The following is a 27,621-nucleotide window of genomic DNA, read 5'->3' as shown; positions in this document are numbered from 1 at the left end:
CATTCGCAAGAACACCCCTCTCAATCGCCGGAGGTGTTCCTCAAACGTTTTACTGAAAACAATGACATCGTCCATATAAATCAAGCATGTATCCCACTGCAAGCCCGACAAAACCAGCTCCATAAGTCGCTGAAACGTCGCTGGAGAGGAGTGAAGTCCCATGGGTAACCGGTTAAACTGGAACAGCCCCCCTGGAGTCCGAAATGCTGTCTTAGGTTTCGACTCTTCGTCGAGCGGCAACTGCCAAAACCCCGATAACAAATCAAGAGTCGAAAAATATCGCGCACCAGACAATGCATCGAGGGACTCATCCATCCTGGGGAGCGGATACGCGTCAGCCACAGAGATCTTATTCAGGCGACGGAAATCAACGCAGAATCGCAGGGACCCGTCCTGCTTCTTAACCAGCACAATAGGCGCTCCCCACGGGCTAGAGGAGGGCGAAATAATATCGGCTTCTAGCATATCGTTAACAGCCGACTGAACATGTTCCTTCTCCACGGGACTCAGTCGGAAGGGATTTAGCCTGACCGGCGCCGCATCGCCCGTTTCAATGTGATGGTGCAACAAATCCGTGCACCCAATGTCATACTTATGTTTACTGAATACATCAGAGAATTCAATGAGCAACTCGCGCAGCGCACCCAACTGCGCCGCCGACAAATCGTCCGAGGCGGCACATAACGAATGGACCCACTCAAGGTCTTCCCTTGGCTCAACGTTCCGCGCGGGGCTCGAGCCCACCTGCGCAACCAACCCATCATCCCCAGGGACCTGCGCCGCGTGAGCCAGCACGGTGCCCTGCGGAATGACAGCTGGTCGCGACCCCGCGTTCAAAACCATCACAAACGGATCCCTGTCAGCCCGCACCAAAGTGTGAGCCACCGATAAATCAAGACCCCCGACAGCCTTGTTAGAAGGACCCAAAAGCATACTCTGTCCCGAAGCCTCCCTCACCCATGGTTTCCGCAACCGGAGGGGAATCAACATCTGTGAACCCGGGGGCACTTGCACTGTCTGCGTCGCCACCGCTTGTATCGTAGCGCACGCCGTCCGAATGTCAGTAGGGCCCGTCAAAAATGAAATCCGGCGACCCGATGGCAGTTCAATGCATCGTTGATCGATAAGAATTTTAATGGGCATTTTAGCCAAAAAGTCAGTGCCCAAAAGACACGGAACTGCCAAAGAAGACGAAACGAAAACGGGTCCCGACAATTTGATATCTCCAATGCAAATGGACGCCCTAACCTGACCGATAATGCCCAACGATCCCCCATTAGCGGCGTAAAATGGCACATCCACTGGAAGCAGCGGACGACATTGGACCGGAAGAATATTATAAATGAGGTCCGATATAATAGTTGCCGATGCCCCCGTGTCCACTAACACCCTAATCTCAACCCCATCAATAGATCCCGTAACAACGGATGAACCCGCCGAAGCAGCCACAATTCTATGCCCCAATTCCGCCCATTCAATGTCTCCCTGGTCCCGGCCGAACCCCCCTCGCCGAACCGAATCCCCGAACCTTAACCGGCCCTCCTCCGCCGCAACGCGGCGTCCCATGTGTGCCGAATAAACAGGCCGAGCGTGTGAGGTGCCGCGACTTGCCGGGGATTGTAGAGATGACTTGGGCTCTCGGTCGTCGTCCAGCCGAGCTCCCATGGCGCGCTGCCGCGGAGCGCGGCACCCGGACGCCACGTGGCCCCGGAGACCGCAGTTATAGCACGTGACGAGGGTCGGAGTAGATCTTGGTTGCTCCGACTTTCGGCCCGATCGCAGAGGCGACCGGGCCCCCGGCCTCCAGTCCCCTGGTCGTCCCGTGGCGAACGCCTCCTCTCGTGGGCTGACGACTTGGGGTTCGGCGACCACCAAACCCGGGGCTGCGACGACAGCAGCGTTGCAACCAACGCCTTGCTTCCGTTGCAGGGCCTCGTGCGCTTGAATACTCGTGGCGACTCTCAAAGAAGAAATATCAATCTCGTCAGCTGTGTTGATAGGGACCCCCAGGTCCTGCGCCAACTTGAGCAGCTGCTCCAAAACCATCGCGTCTTGGCCCTCCTCGTCCATCCGAGGGAACGCAGCATCAGCAAGAGCCAGCAACGCCGTGCGATAGGCCAGCGCGGTCTCCGTGGCCGCTTTCCGTCTTGCGTAGAACTGATGGCGGCACGTAGAGGGAGGCCCGTAGACCCTGGCCAACAAACCCAGCGCATCCTTCAGCGTGGAGCGGTCCGACTTCCGTGCAGCCCTGAAGGCCGCGAGCGCATCGTCGTCCAGCATGGCGGGCAATGCCCGCAGCGCCGTAGCATCGGACCACGCTGACATCTCTTGATGCGCCAAAAACCTTCGCTGAAATTGGCCCCAGTCTCCGCCTTCCGCCTTGAAGGCTGACAACGTGGGCAGGCGCTGCTGAAAAATGAAGTCATCCGCCTCGTGGTTCCTCTCCGCCTGTCCGTCGGTGTCTAAGATGGCGGCTCCAGCAGCAGACGTAAGATGGCGGACCCCCTCGCGCGCTGATGACGTCGATGCGCGCGCTTGGGAACCCACCACCACGTGGCGCTCGCCGTTCCCGCCAAAAGTAGGCCCAGGCGCAATGGCGGGAATCCCCCATTCGTTTTGGCGGGAATCTGCGGGGCGACCTTGTAAAATGTCCCCCACCGTCCCCGCTCCTCCCGACGAGCTGATCTCCGCCAAGATGGACGCGGCGGCGAGCAGCAGCTCCGCCAGTCGGGAGTGCGCCTCACGAAGCCCGGCGTCTGTCCCCGGTCGCTCGGCCGGCGCCGTCGACGGACCCTGCAGCGTGGGCAAGTCCTCTTCCTCACCCCCCGCCACCAGCGGCCCCGAGTCGTCCAGGTCTTCCTCGCGGTCAATCCCGTGGGTCCTACGGGTCTTCCTCGTCTCCATACTTGGAAGCCCGTTTCACTTCTGACACCAGATGAAGTATTGGAAAATGACGGCAGGAAACTCCTTGACGGGAACACACTTCTTTTATTAAATCTTGACTTGTAACAATACAACGCGTGGCCTCTCTTCTTCACAATGCGCTTCTCTTGACTCTGGATTCTGTGCTGCCGGCTCTCTGTGCCTCGTGTAGACTCCGCGCCTCGGCTACACTCCTCTCTCGCCTCGTGTAGACTCTGCGCCTCTGCTACACTCTCCACTCGCCTCGTGTAGACTTTGCATCTCTCTCTCTGGCTACACCGTATGCATACTCGGCTCGTGTAGACCTTCCTCTCTCGCTGGCTACACCGTATGCATACTCGGCTCGTGTAGACCGTTCTCTCTCGCTGGCTACACACTATACATTACTCAGCTCGTGTAGACCGTTCTCTCTCGCTGGCTACACACTATACATTACTCAGCTCGTGTAGACCGTTCTCTCTCGCTGGCTACACACTATACATTACTCAGCTCGTGTAGACCGTTCTATCTCGCTGGCTACACACTATACGTTACTCAGCTCGTGTAGACCGTTCTCTCTCGCTGGCTACACACTATACGTTACTCAGCTCGTGTAGACCGTTCTCTCTCGCTGGCTACACACTTATACCTTACTCTCCTCTACCCTCCATTACTCTCCTCTCCGGGCTCTATCTCTGCACCTTCGTCTTCATTCTTAGATGGTTCCACTTCCGCCCCTGCTCCTCTGTGCATCACCTTATATACCCCTTCTTCCCGGGAGACGGAGCGGATGCGGACCTCAACGTCGGCACCGCTCCTCAGTTACCCAATCCCCACGCGCTATCCCTACGATCCGGTTCCGCTCAGCGCGTGTTTCCACTCCCCGACCAATCACACCGCGCTGCTACCCGATCACTCCCTCTGGGCGCGTCACCGGCACACAGCCAATCAGCAGCACTACCCCCACCCGCGCACTGACGCCTGCTCCTCCCCGTCAGCGCGCGTCACCACACACACACCCGTACATACGCGCTGGCACACGACATATACACCCAGCGCGTATCACCACTACACATGTAATATTTACATGCGTTCGGATTTTGAGTTATATTTAGGGCTGTAACAAGAGGGCCAATCCGTACAACTTAAATGGAACCCCTGCCCATACAAGGGCGATTATTTGGCAAACACAGACATGGCACACGTCCACGTATAATAATAACAACCAGGATCTTGGTCGATGCCAGCTCTGCAAAGCTGATTTAATCCAAAGATGACATTTAAAATCTTGAGAGATTAGAGGTTTTGTTTAAGTTGCCTGATCTACAAAGCGAGACGATAGCAACTTGTTTTCACGCTTTGATATTAAGTTTTACCTTGCGAGATAAATTTCCAGTAGTAAATCTAAAAAAACTTTAAAAAATTGTTTAACGAGATCATATCTGTAGAAAGAGCATTCGTTATCTTGCAAAACTGGTATGCTTCTGCATAGTTTCAGTTGCCTTTATGTACGACGTAGTATCTTTGACTTTTACATTCCGTGTGTATACTTCTCTTTTTTTTCACCGTAAACGTTAAAATACCATCAAGATATATCGTTCTTAAAGCTTTAATTTAACAACACGTCATAAAAGGACTGCAGTGGCAGTAGTGTGAAAGTAACACGTTAAAAGTAACTGATTACGTTGAGCACTGATACTGTGCCCTATAATGGAAATATATGAAATGTTGAAGTTCTCCTACACACTGTTAGATGACATATTGCTTAACTTAAATATAATAGACTGCTGTGGCAGTGTTGTGCAATAGCAGAACACTGAAGAATGGCCATTTTCCAATATATTTGCCCACTATGTAATTTCTGTTAAAAGGCATTATTAATAATGGTGGTAGGTTTTATTATTATTAATAAAAATTGTGATAAACTAGAATTTCGGCGGCCTACGACCGCCTTATTCTATCTCCTACGGAGGGCTTCTCAGCGCTCTGTGCCTCGCCAACCACCCCCACTGATGTCCTCTTCTTCCCCCCTCCCAAATGTGTGCAGATACAACTGATTCTATTGTATGTAGGGTGTGTAAGTATATATGTAGATACTACTAACTATTGTATGTAGGGTGTGTAGGCATATATGTAGATACTACTGACTATTTAATGTAGGGTGTGTAAGTATATATGTAGATACTACTAACTATTGTATGTAGGGTGTGTACGTATATATAGATATTACTGACTATTGTAAGTATATATGCCTGCACAATACATTTATTTTTTGGCGGGGGGGGGGGGTGAATCCCTTTTTGGGGGAGTCAACAATTTTGGAAAACCTATTGGATCAACTTTTTACCACCGCACCTGGGGGGTGTCCACTTTATAACTTTTTTTTGTATTATTCATGCCTTCTGAAAGTCTTTTTTTTATAATTAAGTGGACGGACAAATGGGCATATGGAACGCCGGACTTTTTTTTATAAATCGTTGCTGCCTCGGCGATCTAGCCACTCAGAATAAACGAAAAGACAAACGCCAACTGAAACATTTATAAATGGTTACTCTCCAAACGAGGAAAAACAAATCGTGTAAAAAAAAGTGTTTAAACGTTATTGATTGTGTACTTTTTTTTTAGGTCAAGTTTTGTATGTACACAGACGGCACAATATTTGATAATAGTTTACAACACTTTTGTTCATCGACTGCTGAATGAAGGCTTCCTTATGGTGTTGTCGGAGGTTCAGTACATGTTTTAAAGTCGGGAGCCGAGGACGAATTCAGACATCACTGACTACCGATGTTTGCCATGGTCAAGATTCATACCCAGGTCACTGGATTCGGAGTGCAGTGCACTAACCACTGTGTCACTGCTCTCCACTCCAAACACATGATAGGTCATAGCATACATATGTATATTTAACTTACGTAGCATTTGAAACATCTGTTAATAAGAATACCATTTCAGTGCAAATTGTGTTTTAAGTACTTTCCTGGTTTCTCCAGTAATTAAAACTTGTATGGGTGTGTCATCTGCGACCGCTTTAGACACATTTGTTGGCAAATACTTAACATGAAATTAAGTTTTGAAAGCTTACTTATCACATCTTAAGTTAATACATGTTTGTGCCCCAACAGCCTGTAAAGGCGATACATGGGATTTTTCTCTTTGTATATAGTTGGGGAGTAGTTAGCAGGCTGCACTACTATCCCGGCAACCTGAGTTCGAATCCCGCTCATAGCAAACACCAGTGACGATTATCTGAACTGGTCCTGGGCCTCTCCTAGGACGACTCAGCCTCAAATGAGTACCCAATGTGATGATGACCACTTACCCACTCATGTGCCATGCCCGCCTTTATAGGTGCTCACTAATGGAATTTTCCCCAACAGTCTGTTAAACGCTTTATGGAACTATCACTCTATATGCAGCTCTTAGTCTTCTCAGCCACAGCCATTCCCTCTCTTCTCTATTCTTGCGCAACATGTACCCCTTTAAAGAATCACCGTGAGCTCCTCCGCAGGTATAGTTTGCTTTGGCTGGGTCACGTCACCCGCATGCTTAGCCACTGCATGCCAAAGCAGCTTCTGTTTGGCCAGATAGAAGCGGATAAATGGTCACGTCACCGGTTAGAAAAGTAATGGGCTGATGTGGTATGGGAGGATGTGGAGCTGATTGGACTCGCCGATGACTGGTGCCAGTGGTGGCTTGATCTGCCTCTGTGGAGGTTTTTAAAGGACGCAATTGGGCAGTTTGAGGCAGTCGACCTCCAGCAATGTTGCAGAAGTTATTTTATTACAAAAATTTACAGAGCACCGGGCAGCTAAAATGCAGCAAGGAGGAGCACAGGGTAGTGCATTTGCCAGTCAACTCATAACACCTGGGTCTGTCCCGTGACCTCCTGCTAACGTCATGGTGACGTCACACTTCAAGTGGCCTCAACATGCATCTAGCCTGGCACAAGCGTCATGGTGACGGCACTGCCACTTTGTGGCGAAAGGTGCCGGTTGTTTGTATGTGGTCATTATAATACATGATATACTCTATCTAATATATACATTTGTTTACATTGAAAAAACAAGAAGTTGACACATGGAATGTGAAATTCAGAAATATGTCGGACATGAAGGTATCTCATTGGAAATCAACTCTCATACTTTTTTTCTAAACATAGGAATACATGACAAAAATTTGCATGCAACTGACTTCATATAAATCAACTTTTTAAACTCAAATGAATGTCCCACCGATAGCAGATAAATGTCACAATTCAGGACAGTGGTTTATGCACTGTGCTCTGCACCTGACAACTTAAGTTCAATTCCATGTCGCAGCTGACATCAGGGGTGAGTGATATCTTCAATGAGACCTGTGTACTCCCTTCACCAACCCACACTAGCCAGTGCGGTGAAATGATATCAAACAATCCCCATGACTGACAGTTTGGGGATGCCTTGTGAATTATTACATAGATATGCATGTTGAACTTATTTTGCACCGTACATTGCCAACCATGCTAATCAGAGGTGCGGAAAAAGGACAACAAATGAAACACAAAAAATTTAAAAGTGCCTTGCGTTCCAGACAGCCGCGGAAGCACATCTAAAAGCACAAAAATCAGTGACCGTTTTTGTTCGATGGCTAGCCAAACGCCGCTGCTAGGATGACCCGAGTTTGTGTGACGGTTTATATAATATTTACAGTTTTGTCATATTATGTGTTTCAATACAGCTGTTCATAAACCTTTGTAATAATTTACCGGTGATGCATTGGTTTCCGGCCGGTAGAGCGAGCTGCTCGCAATCGGACGGTTGCAAATTCAATTCCTGGTTGGGCTTTGACTCAGCCCATTATACCTCTGGGGTCGATAAAATACTTACCACTTCATGGAGAGGTGAAAAGTGGATGTCCTATGGGGAAACTCACCCCTTCCATAGAAATGTGTAATTTCTACCACTTGGAACAGGGCTATAAACCAAGAGATGAGCACTGCCTAAATGCTCGCTTGAGCAGGACTTTGACTTGAATGTGTGTTGGTAGAATGTGTTATGAATGTGGAAATGTGAATTAATGTCGACATTTTGTGTTGTAACAAAGCTGACATGGATAGCGCTGAAGGTAACGCGCACGTTTTTGTCATATCATTGTCAAATGCTGCAATGTTATAAATTCATATTGTACTGCATTCTGGTTTCAGACGGGAGTATCTAGAATGGATTCATAAATGCAAAGTGGTTCTAGTTCCCTAACCCGAATGATAGTGTAAAGATCAAGAATGTATGAAAATCAAGTCAATAATACATCAAATGTATTTTAACTAAAACGTATAAACATTGTGATATTTAAGGGCAGTTGAACTGTATATTTTCAATACACATCAGGCTGTAAGCTATAGGTCTCTGTTTTATTATCAAATTAGCTTCATCCTATTTATGTTCGTAATTATACGTACCTTTATTTTACACCAACCACTCACAATGGAATGTATTGAACTCACTTAAAAGTATCGGCTGACAATTGGAACAGCCGTGCGCTTTAGCAAAATTATGGGAACATGTTTCAAGGTGGAGGTGCAGCTTGTCCTTCGAAAATTCTATGCGGTCGTGAGTTGACATGAATTTAACCTGCTTTTTCCAAATTATTCAACTCAGGAATGCATAAAAATGTGTAGACGAATAGTACTATCCTGCAGAATGGTGAGTTTCAGATTCTCGGTACATTCCAAAGCTGTTCATGAGATGCTTTTTTGTGAAGGCAACTCCGGAGATAGTGTTCAGCATGGATTAATTTTATTGGTCAGCATAACATATCTTGAGCACAAATAATATACTTTAAATATACTCTTTGGTTATTATAAAATAAGAAATTAAATAATTATTTAATTTATTATTTTATCTTTATACGTGACTTTACCGAAAGAACCAAAGAGTAATTCCTGCAGTCACGAAAGCTTCAAATTAACTTTAAATATACTTTATACGTTCATTTGCACGTTTATCATAATTATTTTTTTTTGCTGACATTTTTCACTGTCTCGGAGGTAGCACTTAGCTCATTGGAAACAAAATGCATATGGTTCTAATTTGTCAAAGAACTGCAAAGGTTATCATTAGCATCATCATCAGCGCTGATGTATCCACTGCTGAAAGAAGGCCTCCACAAGCCGTCACCATCGACAGTGAACGCGCGAAGCAACATTCCATCTAGCTTTCCACACACGAGCTGATCCAATAACTCCATCTGGATATTTTCTCAGGCACGTTCCATCTCCTTGGCTGCCACTCCATCATTTGTCCTGACCATTAGCGATTGTTTGTCTTGCCCAAACCCACTTACTTTTCTTAACGGTCAATAAATATGGTGTCTCTAACTTACGTTTGTTCCCTAAACTAAAACTAAACAATTGTAAAAAACTAAACTTTTTATATTACCAAGGCCTACCGAGCTATATAGCTCTTTTTCAGAAGTAACCTGGCCACAAATGAAAGCTCAACCAAGTGGCTTATGATATAGACGTTTATAGTTCCCTGTTCAATGTGTCATTGTGGAATTTCCAGCATGAACTTCACCATTGTTCTGTATGCACTTTTCAGATCTTTTGTTGTTGTCAATTTCCATGTTTCCTATTCATATGTTATGGCAGGTAGTGTCCACTAAATACACACGTTCTTCTTCTTCTTGGTTCTTTCGGTAAAGTCACGTAGAAGGGAAGTAATAAAATAATAAAAATAAAACATAATAAAATCAAATAATTCTCACGACGTTTCGGCTACAACGCAAGCAGCCGTCTTCAGGTGAAGAATGAGATACTGCCAAGCTAGGAGCTTATATATAAGCTGAGTTGGAGGTGGAAGAAGAAGAGAGCCTTAACAAAAGAATGTGCATATCAAGAGGAATTTAGCATATTCATGGGAAATGCGTAGGAGGTGGGCGGGGGGGTTTCAAAGTCATATTATGCCCATGCATTATGCAGGATCAGCAGCACCAAAGGGAGGGGGGTAGCATTAACAAAGGGAGGGCATGTTAATAGTATGTAGAAGCAATGAAACATGTGAATGGGAAAACGGTGGTAGGAGATCCGCAGCGGAGCAAATAATGCATTCCCTGTGGAGAACACAAGATACACAGTTAATGCCAGTGAGTGGACTGCAGTCTGAAAGTCACCATAAACGTGATGTAATTTTTTCATTTTCAAGTTCAGTTTTCCAAAAGCACTCCATCCTTCTATCTCATCCTTTGGTCATTTTCCGCCTTCAATAATGCCCTAGGTGTACTCATCCTGATGTGCTTACGATGCATACCCTAACCAACTGATATCTTTATACGTTTTGCGACTCCTACCCCATGTTGTGTACATCACGCCGCAGTCATATTTTATTCACCAAATATGCAACAATAATCTTCATGTCATAAAGCACCTTTTAAAAAAAGTATTTCAAAGCACTGTGACTTAAACAAGAAAATCAATAGAAAATCTACACAATCTTCTACTAACGCCTCACAATTTGAGTAAACCTATCAATACATATATTTTCCTAATGGGACATTCATTTTGTCTGCAATCCGGTTAACACATTTGCCAATAGGGATTCACTCATCTGGTCTGCATCAAGTGCCACAATCAAACGCAACAATACAGTTCAATAATTCACTGAAATCAGAGTATTGGCTGCATGTGGTGTGTCTCATTGACTCTGGGCTTGCGCAATTATGAATCTCATGCAGGAATAATATAAAAACCCTAATTTAGGATTTGTTTCTGTCAGCCCCTAATTTCGCACTGCCAGTCAAAGGCCTCTCCCATTGTCTCGCAGTCCTTCCTTTCCTCCATTAATTTAGCATGTGGCACCCTGAACGTTTTCAAATGTGCCACCGGTTACCAGAGCGAGTCCCGTCTAACAAAACGCCATTCCCGCGTGTGTCCTCCCCCGCAGTACGCACTTTACAAGAAGATGACACAGGCGGCCATCCTCATCCAGAGCAAGTTCCGCTCCTACTACGAGCAGAAGCGCTTCCAGCAGAGCCGCCGGGCGGCCGTGCTCATACAACAGTACTACCGCAGCTACAAGGAGTACGAGAAACTCAAGCAGACCCGCCGGGGCACCATCAACCTCCAGCAGAAGATGAGGTGAGAGATCACGATGGGAAAACATCATCAACATCATCAATCAGAAGCAGCAGCATACATTTCCTGTCCATAGGTGGATGGAGGCCTTCTCCAAGCTGATAGTGTTGGGATCATCCCTGCGATGCCACAATCCGTCTCCTGCAAATATCATCTGTTGCGTGGGGAAAACGAGGCAACATGAAATAGCATTTGGCAGAGCCGATGGTTCCTCAGCAATGCAGGCAGCCACGTCCATGATGGACTGGACTCATAAGGGTCCGCGATAACAAATGACTTACTCGATGGCTCAGAGATTTGCGAGTGTTTGTCTTCTCTTAGCTTGAAGGCTTGTAGATTTTGAGTCTTACTGACAGTTGTAGTGCTGCTGACTTGTGAACTGTACATCATTTGGAGGGTTTGTTCATTCTGTGCCAACACTACAGGAGACTATATAAAGTATATGCAATTATTTAATAATGAAAATAAGGCTGGCATAAAAGTACTTTTGGATTTAGTGGCAGTGGAGATTAGGATTACAAATGTAAGACGTCTGGCCAGTAGATTAAAGTATTAAATGCAGTTTTACGGATTGTGTATGGGGGCCTGTGATGAGCTCATAGTATATTATCTTTGGGCAAGTGGACATTACTATATAAACATCCTTGAGTCTTGTTCTACAATATGTAGTTGTGCGTCGTGTTTGCCTTGCACATCAACAAGGCACGACTGATTGCAGCTAAAATGGCACACGTGCGGCAGTGCCGATTCCTCTGCATGCATGATTGAGCAGGACCCATTTACACTACAGTGGAGCCAGGGCCCTGGGGTCTCCCAGTGGAGTTCTGTGGGTGGTGGGGCCCATTACGTCTGAGCGGGGGTGGGGTGGGGGGGTTGTACTCTGGCCTAATGGTCAGAGGACCCTTAGGCATTGTTCCTGATGGTCCCAATTCTCAGCAGTTGAAACGGGAGGACAAACAAAACATTAAGGGGCCTTTGGGGCAAAAAATTAATGTGCAAAGTAAATCAGATGGCCGGGGCCTATGGACAAGACATAAACACGGCTTCACGGAGCAGCCTCCCTCCTTTCAGTTAGTGCTCATGTTGACTCCTGGATATCTGTGAAAAACAGCTTGATAGCTCATCAGATTGCTCTAGTATAAATACATATTCTGATTTTGAAATATTCTGAAAGCGAAATTCATGAGAAAAAGCTTTGGATTTGGTCCCATTGCCGAATGTTTACGAATTAAAACAGTGGCTTTTAAAACTTGAGTGGGTGGGATGGCGTTCTATGTGGGAATGGTCTTGTAGCAAATGGAAATGTAAGCGACATCCTTCAACATCTTTAAACTCGCGTAAATGTAATCAAGCGTTGAGAATATTGCTCACAAACCCAACATTGCTTTTAAAAGTTTTATTTGTAAAACTCAGATGCCCACAAGCCAATGCAGTTTGGTATTCAAATGCAAAGACAAATTGTCCGTGGGCGTCAAAAGGAACTGTTGGATTGGACTGAATGATGAAGCTCTAAGAAATGAAGGAGTCCCCTGTTACTATGTTCTATCGCTGACCTAGATCTTTGTGTGGAAAAGGAAAGTTTTTTTTTATATTTGCACAGTAAAGCAAAACGTGTTAAACCAGGTCACTCGATGTAAGTGGGCCAGCTTCTGCACGGATAGCCTGGGATATGGTTGCCCCTATTGGAGAAGACAATTCATAGTCTAAGGCTAAGAAAACAATTGTGCCAATTTTTGTAAAGTGCTTATCATTAATCTTAGACTTCATGTTGCTGCTTGTAAAACGTGCAATGATGGTGATTATGTTGATCTACAGGAGTATTATATTTTTTTACGTACAACCCTACAGGTAAACATTTTTGACTGATAGAATGCATCCCTATAATAGGTGCATAACCGTGTAATTTAGTTGCAAAATACAAAGACTGTAAAAAAAATGTGTATTGGCAAACGGTGAAACTTTGCAGTGGTGGATTAATGTTTTAATTCAAGGGTCTGTAAGTAGTGTATTATGTTTACTGTTAAATCTTTAAGCCTTCGCTCCTGATTGTCTCACAAGTAACGACATCACATTTATCCCTCTATTTAAGATCGAAACAGGAGGATTTCTCCACAACTTTGGCTGTCGCCTGATGATGCTGGTTGTAACTACTGGCCAAATGTCGTACTCAAATAGTAAATGTTGTGGGTTTACTCTCCAACACACCGGTGTGCTGTACTAGTGTAAGGACAGTACGGCTCCCGGTGGCCGTGGTTACAAATTGACGCAAAGGGGAACAGACAGGGTCAAGTAAGGGTAATATGGGACCTAAGTGGTCGTTAATAATAATAATTGAGACAGACAGACAGGGCCAGATGCGATGAGAACGTTTTCGGGAAAAGGAGTGTGGCCAGGTCGTGAAGGGGATAAAAGCCGGCGTGGAACAGGGCTCTGGGCTGCTGTTGTGGTCGCCATCGTCATCTTGGAGCGGGTTGTCTTCATCATCCTGGATTGGGCACCTTGTAGTCTTGGAAGGCAATAGTTATATTGTCTCCGTGACTATTATGCATCCACTCCTGTGTAGTCAGCCAACAATTATCAGTGAGTTGGTGGACTTTAATCACAATAAATATACATATAACTGAACAAGACGGTGTCTCTGAGAGCTACATTACACTAGTGACGAATTGGCACGTTTTGTTTACGTGACAAACCTTACTAATTTGCTGTGTCCGGTGGCGGCGGGTTTAACACATTTATATTTACACGATCTAAACCAAAAAACACTTATCGATACTGTTAAACCTCTGTACATTTTTGTACAGGGGACATTTGGAGCAGAACTTCTCCACTCAAGTACACACATGCACATACAGAGACACCATCCTATTTACTCATAACATACAAAAACTGTCATGCATAGTGTCATCGAAAGACTATTTGCAATTTTTATACTATTATTCAGTATAAACATCTGGTACGCAGAAGGCCGTGGTTTAATCCCGGACCCTGGCAATGCCTGTTGCATATTTGGAGTTTGCGTGTTCTCTCTCTTCCTGTGGTCGCGTGGGTTTTTCTCCGGTTCCTTTGGTTTTGTCCTCCGTATGTAGAAAACGCGTTTAGATTATTTGGCTGCTTAACTATAAATTCCCACAGGTGATGATGAGCTGTCGTGTGTGGCCAGGTCGCCTCTGAAAAAGAGCTCATTGCTCAGTGAGCTTTACCTGGTAAAAAACATACATATAAAATCTTGACTTAAAGCTTTCATGACTGCAAGAATTAATATTCTTTGGATCTTTCGGTAAAGCCACATAGATAGAAAAATAATTTTATTAAAAATATCACGACGTTTTGATCGCAACACAAGCAATCGTCATCAGGTGAAAAATATAGCAGGAGAGCTGCTGAGGCAGGAAAAAATATAGCGGGAGAGCTGCTGAAGCAGGATGTGTAAGTGGGCGGGGCTAGAGATGGAATTTGCGTGTAAATGTAAGATCGGAGAGCTGATATACCTCCACGACTACGAAGCTGTGTAGGTGGCCATTGTATTGAGAGATTAGCATGTCAATCTGTTAATGTAAGATTAGCATGTCAATGTAGGAAAACCAGGCACCACCGAAGCTGTGGAGGTGGCCATTGTATTGTGAAGGAGATTAGCATGTCTGTAAGAAAACGACCTGATATCGTATTCTCTTGGAATCTCCCACACTGACATCTCTGTGCTCTCTTAAACAGACCCTGTCGAGATCACGAACATTCTAGTGTGGATGTTGTACATAATGGTGTTTAAGATAATATTGTAGTTCCATTTATTTAAGCATGTGTATTTGAAAATTTGTCATGCTTTACTGCCGATCGTGTCTTGACGGTGGGAGTCGCCCTTTACTTGGGAAATTTACTTTTAGCCTGACAGACGAGCCAGTTTGTCAAAAGTTCCACTCATCGCGGCCCCCGTGTTATATGAATACATTGCACTGTCCTTGTACTGTTTGCTTTTGCCATTATTTGGTCAAGCACCGTTCAGACAAAGCCATAAAAGAGGTTGTCTCTCGTGTAGGCCAATCAGTTTCAAGAACAGTTGCATACATTATGAAACATATTTGAAAGCATATTTGTTTGAAAATGTGTACCACAAGTATGGGTGGTTAATGCAGACTTGATGCCTTGGTAATATAGGTGTGTATTTGATGTTTAAAGATCTTAACAGCTCTATTTATGCCAGAAAGGCCTTATCATTCAACATCTTGATACTGGCAAAAAAGGGTAGGGTGCCACAGTGAGTATTCCCCCTCCGCTGGTTGGCAGAGCAGAGCTTGGGCAATTGTTGGTGCCGGTGTCTGGCTGCCTTGCAGTTCTGTCCTGCTCCAACTAGCTAGATGCACCCAAATGGCCCCTTCTGCTTGGTAGTAACTTTTCTGATGATGTGCTGATCTGATGTTAAGACGCTTGGAGATGCGGAGGCATTCAGCGTCACATTAGTGCAAATATATAATGTTGGACATTGTGTGCTAATTGGTGTAAATATGACTGAACGTCTTTACTTAATTATGGTTACATTGATATTTCGAGTGGTAATGAATCTCAGCGTGTCACATTTCACATAACACATCTGTAGTGAGTCCAACTGAGTCGCAGACGTTGTCTTGGGAGCAACACGTTTTATTAAACTCTTAGCACAACATACTCCAAGCTATTGACACAACATACTCTCGGGTGGTGACCACCAAACTAACCATGCTATGGTGGAACTAGACACGGTTCCACTATCCCGGTTCAGACCACAAGTTGGGTCCCGGACCACGTGGCTGGAGGCTTCTTCAAGCTTGACGTGGATCTCCTGCCTCTCCAACAGTAAGAACCCCGAGCCCCTCTCAGGGTGCATCAACCGGCCCCCTCAAGGGTTGCAGCAATTTAGGGGATGTGCCCCCCTAAATTGCTGCAACCCAATCGCACAGGGAAACACGAGCCCCCTTCAGCCGCTCGTTAGCCAACTGTCTGGCTCGGGAGTTGACTCTGGAAGCTTCCCGCGCTTCAGAGAGCTTTTCAAGAGTGAACCGAACAAAATCCAATTTTTTTTACACTTTCACGGCCGGCGCGGCCTGCAACTATACGTCGATGGGAGGATCATATTCCCGTCTATACATCAAAAAGAAGGGAGAGTAGCTGGTGGACGTGTGAGGGGCCATCCTGTAGGCGGCGAGAACTGCAGGGACATGCAAGTCCCAATCCAGCTGTGACTCGCTGACCAGGTGACTCAACATGGAGGTCAGCTTTCTATTCAGGCGTTTGACCATGCCATCGCTCTGTGGATGGTATGGTGACATGCGCACCTTCTTTGTCCCCAGCAAATCGCAAACCTCACACAGCAGTTTCGAATATTTTTTTTTACCTTGATCAGTCACAAGGCAATCGGGCACACCGTTATCCAGGACATAGCCATTAAGGAACGCCTCGGTCACAGCTACAGCCGATTGATTCGGGAGCGGCCAGGCCATAGGCCAGCGTGAGAAATACTCAACGCCAACGAGCAAGTATTTGTTGCCTCGCGCGGAAGTTGGAAACGGACCGAGAATATCGAGGACAACCAGCTCGTTGATTCGCGACACCTGAATGGATTGCAGCGGAGGGAAACAAGATTTCGCCAGTGACTTCCACCGTGCACATTATATGCAACCTTTAAGCAAATTTTCAACGTCCGGGGCCATGGCCGGCCAATAAAAATCCAATTTGAGCGCGGCCAGCATTTTTTGCACACCCAGTTGTAACAGACGTTTATGTACGGCCCAAACAACCTCGCCACGCAGAGTAGTAGGGACAACAATAGCGTACCGGCGTAATCCCCCGTCCCAGTGCATGAGCAAGCCCGCCCCGCAAGACAACCAACATGGTCGGAGTGGGCACGTGTCACGAACACGTCCCGACTCCCCCTAAACCCGCGCGCGACCCTGACCCAAACCGGACCCCCCCGATGGATGAAGTGAACCCCGGGGCTGAGTGTGGGGTGCGCCACGACTCGCCTTATGAAGCAGGGAATTGTAGGAAGGCGGACTCCCCGGGGGCCACCGTCGAGAAACCCGATAGCCCGACTGGACATGCCCCAGCAGTTCATAGTTGTAGCAGACGACCCGGCCACTCCTGGACTGGGGCGATGAAGACCTCGCCCGTCGCCAGTCATCCCTCCGCCAATCGTCAGCACCCCGATGGATGCCACCCCGCTGGTGCAGCGAGCATGCGGGAGCAGGCTCGGCCTCCGCGCAGGCCTCCGGCTCTGTAGAGGATGTGGCGTACGCCACCAACACCCTGTTGCGATGCAGGGTCTGCTGCGCCTGGATGCACCTGGCGACCCGGAGTAAAGACACCGCATCGTCCTCGGTGGAAAGCACAGTGTGGAGGTGTTTCGCGACTCTCAGCATCTTCTCGAGGACCAAGGCGTCAAAACTGGCGTGGTCCATTTTACGGAACGCGGCCTTCACTAGCGCTAAAAGCGCGCTACGGTAGGCGAGAGCCGACTCACCCTTTCCTTTACGTCTTATAGCAAACTTTTGCCGGGTGTTCAGCGGAGGCTCAAAAACAGCCGCCATCTGGTCGAACACCTGCATGAGGGTGGATCTGTCAGATGGCGAGGAACACCGCCAAGGCGTCGTCGTCGAGGGTGGCGGGCAGCGCTTTCAGCGCCTCCGCCTCCGTCCATCCCGCCAAGTCGGCATTGGTGAGAAATCGCCTCTTAAACGCTACCCAATCGTCGCTGGCAGCAACAAATTCTTTAATGAAGGGCAGTTGGCGGCGGAGCGATGGGATATCAATCGGCGAGGACAGCTCCGCTTCGAGCTTGGCGGGCTCCGTGCTCTGCGCCGGCAGTAAAATGGCGGCCGCGAGTGCGGGCTGCGCCGTCGACGTTGCCGCCCTTTGTGAAATGGCGGCCGAGTCGCTCCGTCTAGACGACTCTGCCGCTCCCTCCTTCGTCGCAGCAGATAGAGGACGCAGCTCGGTCAGGATCAAGGACGCCGTCTGAAGAAGCTCCGCAAGGCGACCGTGCGCGTCTCTGACGAGCTCCTCCAACGATGGCGAGGCGCCGCGCGCTCCGACAGCGCTCTGCTCCGCTGGCAGCGCCTCCGCTCCTTCATCGACGGCCGTGGGCAGAATCAGCTCTTCATCGTCTTCATCGTCCAACGCCCGTGTACGAACTCTGCGACGTGTAGACATGACTGTCTACCGCTAGCTGTTTCCTAGCAAGTTGGCCACTTCCGACACCAGTTGTAGTGAGTCCAACTGAGTTCCAGATGTCTTGGGAGCAACACGTTTTATTAAACTCTTAGCACAACATACTCCAAGCTATTGACACAACATACTCTCGGGTGGTGACCACCCAACTAATCATGCTACGGCGTAACTAGACACGGTTCTCCTGTCCCGGTCGAGACCACAAGCTGGGTCCCGGACCACGTGGCTGGAGGCTTCTTCAAGCTTGATGTGGATCTCCTGCCTCTCCAACAGTAAGAACCCCGAGCCCCTCTCAGGGCCCCCCTTATATCGGACCGGGCTGGGGCTGGCTCCGCCTCTCGCCCCGCCTACCTTCTCAATCTCTCTTGCCGTTGCCCGAAGGCTCTCGAGAGTTCTTCTCGGATCATGTGATCACCCATTGGCCCCCTCCACCGGTGGCCCCCCTCCAGTATCATCCAGTCACATGTCTCCAGGTCAGCCAGAGTATCATGCCCCCAACATAACCCGAGCTGGCTGACACTCCCTCGCTCTCTCAACGGGAGCTGTGCGTGGTGCCACCGCGCTTAACCAGCGCTCACCCAAGGCCCCACTAGGGCTGGTACTACACACCGTGTCTGGGGTATACACACAACAGTATACATCCCGCCGTGGCCTCGCAAGCCCGGCACCACACAGTGACATTCCCAGTCACTACACATCTTATAGGGTATGGAAAACTTTTCTACATAATAAAAAAAAAGTCAAACATTGCTCATGCAAATAAAAATACTGCATGTCAATATTACTGCAGTTGATGCGATTATATTTCAAATCATTCAAATTAGGAAATTATGCTGATGAGCGGTATATATAAACACACGTAGAGTATATAATGCTATTAACCAATGGTACTGACTTTAAAACGTACAACTGTTCAAGTGTTTACTAAATATTTGTACTTTTGACGCTGTCAACAAATTAACCTTATGGCGGAACCCCGGGGTACCATAGTACCGCGGCTCTCGCATAATGTCCGTGATGCAGTCCTTTTTAGTCTGTTGATGGTCAGCGATGTGGCAATCGACTCATCTCGACGAGCTGTACACGATGCACCACTACGGTGCATACACGAACGTTCAGGGTTTCGACGTAATCGCCCTCACTGCGTTTCGACATCGTGGAGTAGCACCGATTTCGAATTGAATGGTACCCCAGTCGCGGAGTTAAGTACACCCCTGGACAAAATTGTGTCCCAGAAATAAAATATTTAATTGCCTTGGCCATTTTGTATTATTTAGTACCCCAGGGTACCGCCATAAGGATCAAATGAATGTTAAATAGCCATATTTGGTTTGCATAAGAATAATACAATGTTTGTTAGTAGAGAGGTGGGGTATAAAGATACGTGCTGTAGTCGTAAAAACATGTTTAAGTGAACTTTTGTCGTTTTATAAATCCCACAGTCGTTTTTTAGACTTCATTAAAACAAACAACAAAGAGATGCGTTTAACGTTTTGTTTGACCTTTGTATTTTGTTACTTAGGGGAAGCTTCTTGAGCAAGAACCAGGACCAAGCTGCGCGAAAAATCATGAGGTTCCTTCGAAGAAGTAGACACAGGTAAAAGGACTGCAAACCAGACGGAAAAACTTCGGCTCCTTTTGGGGTTTTGCTTTTGACTAATTTACTAATAAGGGTGGCTTTAAAATTGGATTCCCATTGCTTTCTTTCTCGCATGAAGTACTGCACTTTGTTAATATATAACAGTACTTGCATTTTATATCAATCGCTACTTTTTTTTTCTTTCTCTCGACCCTCAAACGTACATTTGCAAAAGGGTTCAAGACTCTTCCAGTTTGAGTCTTTAAAGTTTGAGTACTGTGCTGAGTAAAGTTTACATATAATTTATTAAAACACTATAACATTTGCAGCAGTGATATACATTTTCATCTTCAAATTTAAAACGTAAGTATTGTGCATATCTAAAAATGATCTAACAGAAGCTGGATGTAAGGGCAAGTTTTATAAGCACAGCTCTCTTATAAGTAAAATCGCTATAATGTGCTTGTGAGGCGATGCAACAAGCAACTTCTTATAGAAGCACTCTTCGGATATAAGCACATCTGGCCTTATAGCCAGCTTCTACTAGATTATAACATCATTATGCAATTTTTTTAATCTAAATATTTGTTATTGTATCTATCGGAAGCGAATGTGATGTTGTTTAGAGATTGCGTTTGTAGTTGTAGTTGGTTGGGGGTTTTAGAGGTCGTGTTAAATTAAATACCACGCAAAGATTTGGTGATGCAGAGATTTTCGACTTCAATTTTTTACTCGTGAATTTAATTAAGTAGTTTTTACAAAGTGTTGAGGTGCACATATATGGGGATAAAGCACACCGAAGTGTAATACTGTTGGTCAAAGGTTATATTAAGACTGTGTACATACCATCAACACATCAGACACACACATGGAGTTGAGTATTCAAGGGTGTACACGTGTAGTTCACAGCAACTAGTTCACTCTATAACATTTCTAAACTGTAAAGCTGATTATTATTTCGGCATACAGTAGGAATATATTTGTTTCTGTTGTGCTTCAAGTACATTTACATGATTTTAGGTTTTTTTTGTACCTTAAAGAGTAACTATCTCACAAATAGTATATTTTGGTCAAAACGTACGGCACGTAATTTGGTCAATATATATGCATGTAATCGTAATGGGAGGGGAGTGACAGCGCAGTGATTTGCACATTGCTCTGAACCCAGTGACCTGAGTTTGCTTCCTGACCACGGCTAACGTCAGCGGTGAGTGATAATCTCTACCAGTCCTTGGCATCAACTCACACAGACCAGTATGCTGAAGTATGGCTTAAACTAGCAGTGGAAGAGCCAAACAGCATTATTATTAAATACCTTCACTAGTGCTGCACAAATTGCATCTCACACGTACACACCTTCTGCACGTTACATCATGTCGGGAAATTCTTAAACTAAACAAAAAGCAGAATGCAAACATCTTGCGTTCTCTTCTCTTTAACACTGTCCAAAGAACGATTTTGGAGAGTAGACATTTTCGAAGGGTGAGTGACTGTTTTGTGGCCGCCTTCCGCAAGTGCACGCGTGCGAACACACACACCACCCACCCACACCACCCACCCACACCCCCTGTCTCTCTACCACTGCCCCCCCCACCTCCTCCTAAACCCAAAGCCTGCACACCCTCTCAACTGCTTGCATGGTGAATGGCCTGCTGGCACAATGGCTGCTAGCCTCATCCTTGCCATCACGATGAACTCGAGAGAGGTGCTTGACCTCTCTCAGGACCCTTGTTGATGCCTCTCTGTTGATGCCTCTCCACCTTCCAGGTCCACCGAGACAAAAGTCGTTTCGAGTGTCAATACCAGCCGCATGAATCGGCCTCGAGTTTTGAACGCAGTTCTTTACTTACAGCGGTGCATTTCGCTCACTAAGCACACATTGCTCATGAGAGGAAAATAATGTATTTTTTGTTGTTCTTTTGTTGCTCCAAAAAGTTTTTTTCCCCAAAGTGCTTCTGTTTCTACCCCAGCCCCCAACCCAGCCATTCGTTATATATGCCGTTGAATTCACGTCATTTCTGTTTCATATTTGCATTCTCATTCATCATAATTGGCAAATGGCTCTGTTGGTATTTACACATCCAAGGTGAGTTTCGATAACAAAATAAGGCGGGAGACCTCAAGTGTCTGCCAACAATTTGTCACCCGTGTGCACTTCTTCGTGCGTTAAATAACCAAATACGACACGGAGACCTCAAGGTCTGCCAATAATTGTCAAGAGCCATTTTCTCACGTGGCAACGCCCCCTCATTTTAATTCCGTGAGAACGTTCCTTCGTTGTTAATTTTTTTTACGTAACCATTGCCTTTTTTTATGTGTTGCACTTCTGAAGTTGTTGCTGTCTCTTTTGTTTTCATGCCTATGTTTTTTTTTGTCGGAGCCTGTTTTCTATGTTTCGCGTCCCATCAGTGTCAGGTTAATATTAATAGGTGATGATGTCACCCAGTAATTTTCAAATACAATGCTCAAGCTATTGCTGTCCATAAAACCACTAAAATATGAGTTTGTTACTTGGTACACAACTGTTGGTTATGGACATGCATATAAGTTTAATTTCATCTTAAAAGTATAACTCATGGGTTAATTCTTCAAAGTGTTACAAAACTTCCTTCATAAAGAAGATAACTTATACAAAACATTACTAATGTGCATGATTTACCTCTGCCAATTGTCAATCTCTCCGCATGTGTATTTCAAATCATGCCTTAACATTATTTACATCTGCTGATTTTTATTCTTTTAGCAGCTTCTATACTTGGATGCATTTATTTATTTCTGTAAATATGTATCAATCAAGTTATATTGTGGCTTTTTTAAAATTTAAATCCCAAGTGCAAAGATTGTCGTCTTAAGACGCACTCGTGGAGGGTAGAAAATGAGGCATTACAAATTATGGAGCCATTACACGGGCATGACTTGTGCTTTTTACTCGAGAGAAGTTCCACGCAAAGTGTTGCTTGCCGATTGCATTTAAACACCCCCCCCCCCGCCCTTGCCAAAGAAAAGGGGAAAAAAAGTACATTAATCTATCAATGTGCTTTTTTTAAAAGAACTTACAATTAAAATTGCATGCTTGGAGACAATCGAGGCATCGTTGCACTTGTGCTACTGACAGCGCAGTGCTGATCAGACCTCTTACGGTGCAATCAGTAGAATGTGCATGTCCGCGCAAGGGTCCCATATGCCCAGGCATCTTCACCTTGCAAACTGTTGACTGGTTGTAGGCCGACACAGTGCATGTCTTCTCTGGTCTGTGCATGATAGTGTTTCCTGTACAGTGACTTTGTGCAACCTAAACGTTTCGTTTCGTCTGAACCCCCTCCGTTAATTGCATTTTGTTGCGCATACTAAGTCCCCTTGCTCACTTTCCCTTTTATACACGCGCCTTGGAGATGTTTGATTTTGTCGATTTGCTATCCTGTGCACGTGACGCATGGTTTTGTTATCTTTCCGAGCTGCATTCGATTTACCCAGTTCATGCGTTGCTGAAGTAGCCTTCAAAATGTATTGGCATGTCGAGTGTTTTCGAGAAAAAAAAACTCATGCATTTTGACAAACGTATGAGGCCTACAGGAAACACTATGTGCGGCCACTACATTTGCACCACGGTGGCAAATGGTGTGTTCCTAAAACGGCTCGTTAATTTGTCTTGCCAATGCTTTATTTCCCCCCCCCCTCAACCCCAACCCTGCCAACCTTCTCTCTCGGTTGCACAGAATGAAGGAATTAAAGCAAGCGCGAGAAGTGGAAAGTCCTCAGAAGCACAGCCTGACAACCTAACAGCCCCGCTGGGAGGACGCCACTCAACCATCTCGTGCTAGGCCAGGCCTGGGCTCTACTCCCCCACCCATCCCATCCGTGTCAGATCCTAAAACCCTGTTGCCCCCTCGTCCAGGGTGGGCTGTTCACGCTGGATCTTTTGACTTGCGTTTAAGTGAACGTCACGTGCCTTACGTTACGCGAAACGTGCTCACACCACCGCGTGGAACGTAACTCACCCCCCTCGTGCGTTAGGTTGCCCCCCATGGTGTGGCACGTGGTGCGTGACGACTGCTTCAGAGCCCTTGAGCCCCACCAACCCACCCGCCCCCCACCCTTCTTTGCTCTATCCCATAACCTCGATTGGCTGCCAGGCTCGTATCCTCGACATTCTAAAACTTCAGCCCTAAGCGAACGGTTTTAGGGGGCACGTAAACTCTTCATCTGAACCCCCCCTCCTCACCGTGACATCCCTGAAGTGAGGCTTAAGTGGCCATTACGTTACATTGCGTGTGTTAAGCGATCCAGCGTGAACCCACCTCAACTCTTTATCCGCTGTCTTTTTAACTTTGTAATCCTTTCACTGGTGCCCCCCCCCCCATGCACCTATATCCCTGGATGTCTGAATTACACTCGTGCGTGTAGCCACTGGAATGTCGCACAGAGTAATCCGATGTCTGTTCTAATCTACTGGGTGAAATTATGTGTACCATACATATTAAAGAGCTTGATTACTGTGTGAATGTTTTCATAACACCTAAAGTCCTTCCATTTCAGTCTCCCTGCTCTTATTTTCTCTCTCAGTAAATGTTCCCTCAAATAATGTCCTTTGTCGATACACGAATGCCCCTTCCATTTTGTTAGTCTCAAACAACTGTGGCTTTTGCATGCAGAACTTGGGCCCCCTAAAACAACAAAAAAGTGCATATATACACAACAAGCACACACATACGAACACGTCATAATTACTCTGGTGTGACAACAAATGGAAACTGCACTGCATGGCATAGGCCAATAATGTGGACATTTACCACGAAGTATTGTACGTGCAATACAAACAAGCTTGAGCAAAAAGTACATACGTGGGGTATAATGCATACCATTGATCAGTTGCTCCCAATCTTCGGTCCCATAAGGTGGATCAAAAGGTGACCCGAAGAGAAAAAAGACCGTGCTAAACGGTGGGCCCACCCTGACAAAAGATTGGGAGCTACTGCTCCTCCATGAAGTAACTGTGTCACCCTTCCCATGAAGCAGCCTTGGAATCGTGTAGCTAACGTGTGCCGTCCCTTCACTGCCGTCCCAACACTTCAATAGCTCAAAGTAGCATGCAGATAGGATTAGTAGTAGGTTACTGTCCATATTCTGTCCTCGGGTCACATCTCATGAGGTTATAGGCTCGCTCTATACACTTCCTGCACTTTTATAACTGAATAAGCTCTTTGTAGACAAACATGCTTAACATAATGCACACTGGAAATGTGACGAAGGATGGCACAGACGTTGGGAAAGCAGGAAGACCGAGCTTTGCTCCTTTACAAGTTCTCATAGTTGCGGGCATTTGTCAGATAAACAAAGAAGGTTGAATGTAATATGGTTATATGTATATATGGAGTGTATAGAAAGCTTTAAAACAAATTACATGTGCTCGCATGATAAATGCATCTTATAATAATGCATTGTATAAACTTATAGTGCGCATATTTTAAAACAAATTAATATAAGGAAGAGAATTAAGCAATATAATTTAGAAAGCATGGCTTGATTGAGAAGTTGCCTCTAAAATATAGGAATGCTTTTGGCTGGACACAAACGTAGCATACAATCGTCTTTATTTAATATATGATAGTTTGCCTTCTTGTAGTCAAGCCTGAGAGACGCACATTTATATAAAGTACAAAAAAACCTGTCTATTTCGATGTATTGCTTGTTCACAAATGTAACTTATTAATGTCACCTTTCTTCTGCACTGAATTGTTTTTGTTTCTACTCTGTGTCATGGCTGCTATTTGCTTTTATGTACTAGACAGTGTCTTGCACGGAGCGCTTAGCTCCTGCACTGAGCTACCGCACGTGCGAATAACTGCGCGTGTGTCCATTACGTTGGTGTACATTATTAATGTGACTAGCCTGGATGTAAACCTTTCGTTTCATTTTCTCGTTTTTATTTTATTACTGGTATGGTTGTATGATTATTTATTAATTTAAAAAATAAGCTTTGTTGGTTCCAATGCTTGCCTCTTTTTTACATTTGCTCTCCAGTGCTTGGTCTCGTTTATATATTTTGTATTACTTACGTTAAAACATCTGATTATTAATGTAAATAAAATCTGCATAAAAAACCCTTCCCTAGTTCTGCAGCAGTCACTGGGTGCGCCGTTGAGAATAACAAAGATGAGCGTCAGTCCGTTGTGCTTACACGAGGAACCGTGAGCACTTGCAACCGCTCTTCGAAAGTATTGCGAAAGTAAATTAATAAGTTTAACACGTAGGCTTTCGCGACCAATATCATCCATAATACAGAAGTTTTTTTTGTTAGATCGCGTAAATATATAAATGTGTCGTTAAACCCGCCACCACCCGACAGCCAATGAGTAAGGTTTGTCACGTAAACAGAACGTGCCAGTATTTACAACTACAAGCTCTCGTAGTTGTGGGAATTTGTCAGATAAACACAGAAGCGATAGCCTCCTTCTCCAAACGTCGCTGTAATTACGTAATGTCAAAATTTACACTTGGCAAGGAGGGAATATTGTGCCGGTGAGTGGCAATGAAGCGTCATTGCAAAACATGATGGCGTGTCGACATCAAATCGAAGGCCATCGGGGTAACAGCATTTCCGAATACAATCATTTATTTAACCTGTCATTGGTGGCTGTGCCTTTTGTCCTCTAATTTGGTTGGTAAACAAATTTTACGACACTGGCTGTTTTTGTTCTGTTTAACCTCTTGCGATGGGTATGTTCGTGTAAAGGAGTCCACGATGAGTTGTCGCTAGCCTCATGGCGACGCACACTTGAAAAAGCACTGTCGGAAAGGTGCTACTATCGAAGGAAGCACCATCTGAAAGGTGTTACAAGCACTATCTGAAAGGTGCCACAAGCACTCTGAAAAATGCCACAAGCACCATCTGAAAGGTGTCACAAGCACGATCTGAAAGGTGCCACTATCATAGGAAACACCATCTGAAAGAAGCCACAAGCTCACCATGCGCCCCCTTTTATCCTTTCCACCGCTCTTCTTGAGTGTTCCTAACTGCCCCCACCCCTCCCCACGCCAAATCAATCCCAAATAAGTTACCTACAACGGGGCTCTAACTGACCTGGGTATTTACTCGTTCAATTTTCCCGGGTTTTCACCCTTCAAAATTCGCCATCGAATACGAAACACAAACATCTCGCGCTCTGCCAATCAGGGGATGCGTGGCGGGCAGCCGATCGCAGCGAGCCGGGTTCACGCAGCATGTCAAGGCCCCTTGCTCGTGACGGCTGGGCCAGTGGGAAGAGGAGAAATGATGCCGTGGATTCAAATAGCAAGTTGTCACTCCCCCACTTGTACTGCACCATGATTATAACCTAAAACTAAACTATGCTTTATTTTTGCCAGGTAAGTCCCACTGAGCTGTATAGCTCTTTTTCATAAGCAACGTGGCCACAAAACATAACTCAACGAAGTAGGCTTTTCACGTGGAAATCTTTCGCATCCAAATACTCTAAACGCACGTTTGTAAATGTGGAGGGGAAAACAGTAGGACCCGGAGAAAAATCCACCCGACCACGGGGAGAACTTGCAAACTCCAAATATGCAGGGGTCGGTGTCTAGGATTCAACCCACGACCTCCTGTATACCAGGCAAGGGAAATAGCATCTTGCCATCATGGCGCCCCATTGAATAAGGTATGCCCTAGGCAACTTTTAGTATAAGTTCGTTGTGTAAATTTACACTGTCGGTCGAGAGCGTGATGATGAGCCCTACGTCAGACTGGCCATTGAACTGTTCACTCCAGGCGCTTTGTTTCTGCAAATATGTAATCGAATCTAATCTCAGTGAGGATAAAAATCAATCTTGC

General features: G+C 45.8%; 1 protein-coding gene across 12 annotated transcripts in view; it reads left to right on the top strand.

Moving 5' to 3' along the window:
- The window catches only part of LOC144942709 (calmodulin-binding transcription activator 1-like), a 529,165-nt gene extending 503,100 nt beyond the window's left edge, over positions 1 to 26,065 (top strand). For 6 of the 12 annotated variants that reach the window (XM_078869562.1, XM_078869567.1, XM_078869565.1 and 3 more), the window contains 5 exons: positions 7,987 to 8,007; positions 10,824 to 11,017; positions 19,737 to 19,811; positions 21,245 to 21,275; positions 23,510 to 26,063. In XM_078869562.1, the coding sequence (XP_078725688.1) occupies positions 7,987 to 8,007; positions 10,824 to 11,017; positions 19,737 to 19,811; positions 21,245 to 21,275; positions 23,510 to 23,614 (426 nt within the window). In that variant the 3' untranslated portion in view covers positions 23,615 to 26,063. Of the gene's footprint in view, positions 1 to 7,986; positions 8,008 to 10,823; positions 11,018 to 19,736; positions 19,812 to 21,244; positions 21,276 to 23,509 lie in introns of all 12 variants that reach the window. The other 6 variants (XM_078869559.1, XM_078869558.1, XM_078869561.1 and 3 more) reach the window with 5 other exon arrangements.
- Positions 26,066 to 27,621: the final 1,556 nt, after the last annotated feature.

Source organism: Lampetra fluviatilis, chromosome 28 (genome assembly GCF_964198595.1).
Source record: "Lampetra fluviatilis chromosome 28, kcLamFluv1.1, whole genome shotgun sequence".
Classification (NCBI taxonomy): Eukaryota; Metazoa; Chordata; class Hyperoartia; order Petromyzontiformes; family Petromyzontidae; genus Lampetra; species Lampetra fluviatilis.
Note: the sequence above shows the minus strand (reverse complement) of the source record. Positions and strands in the feature narration are given on the sequence as shown.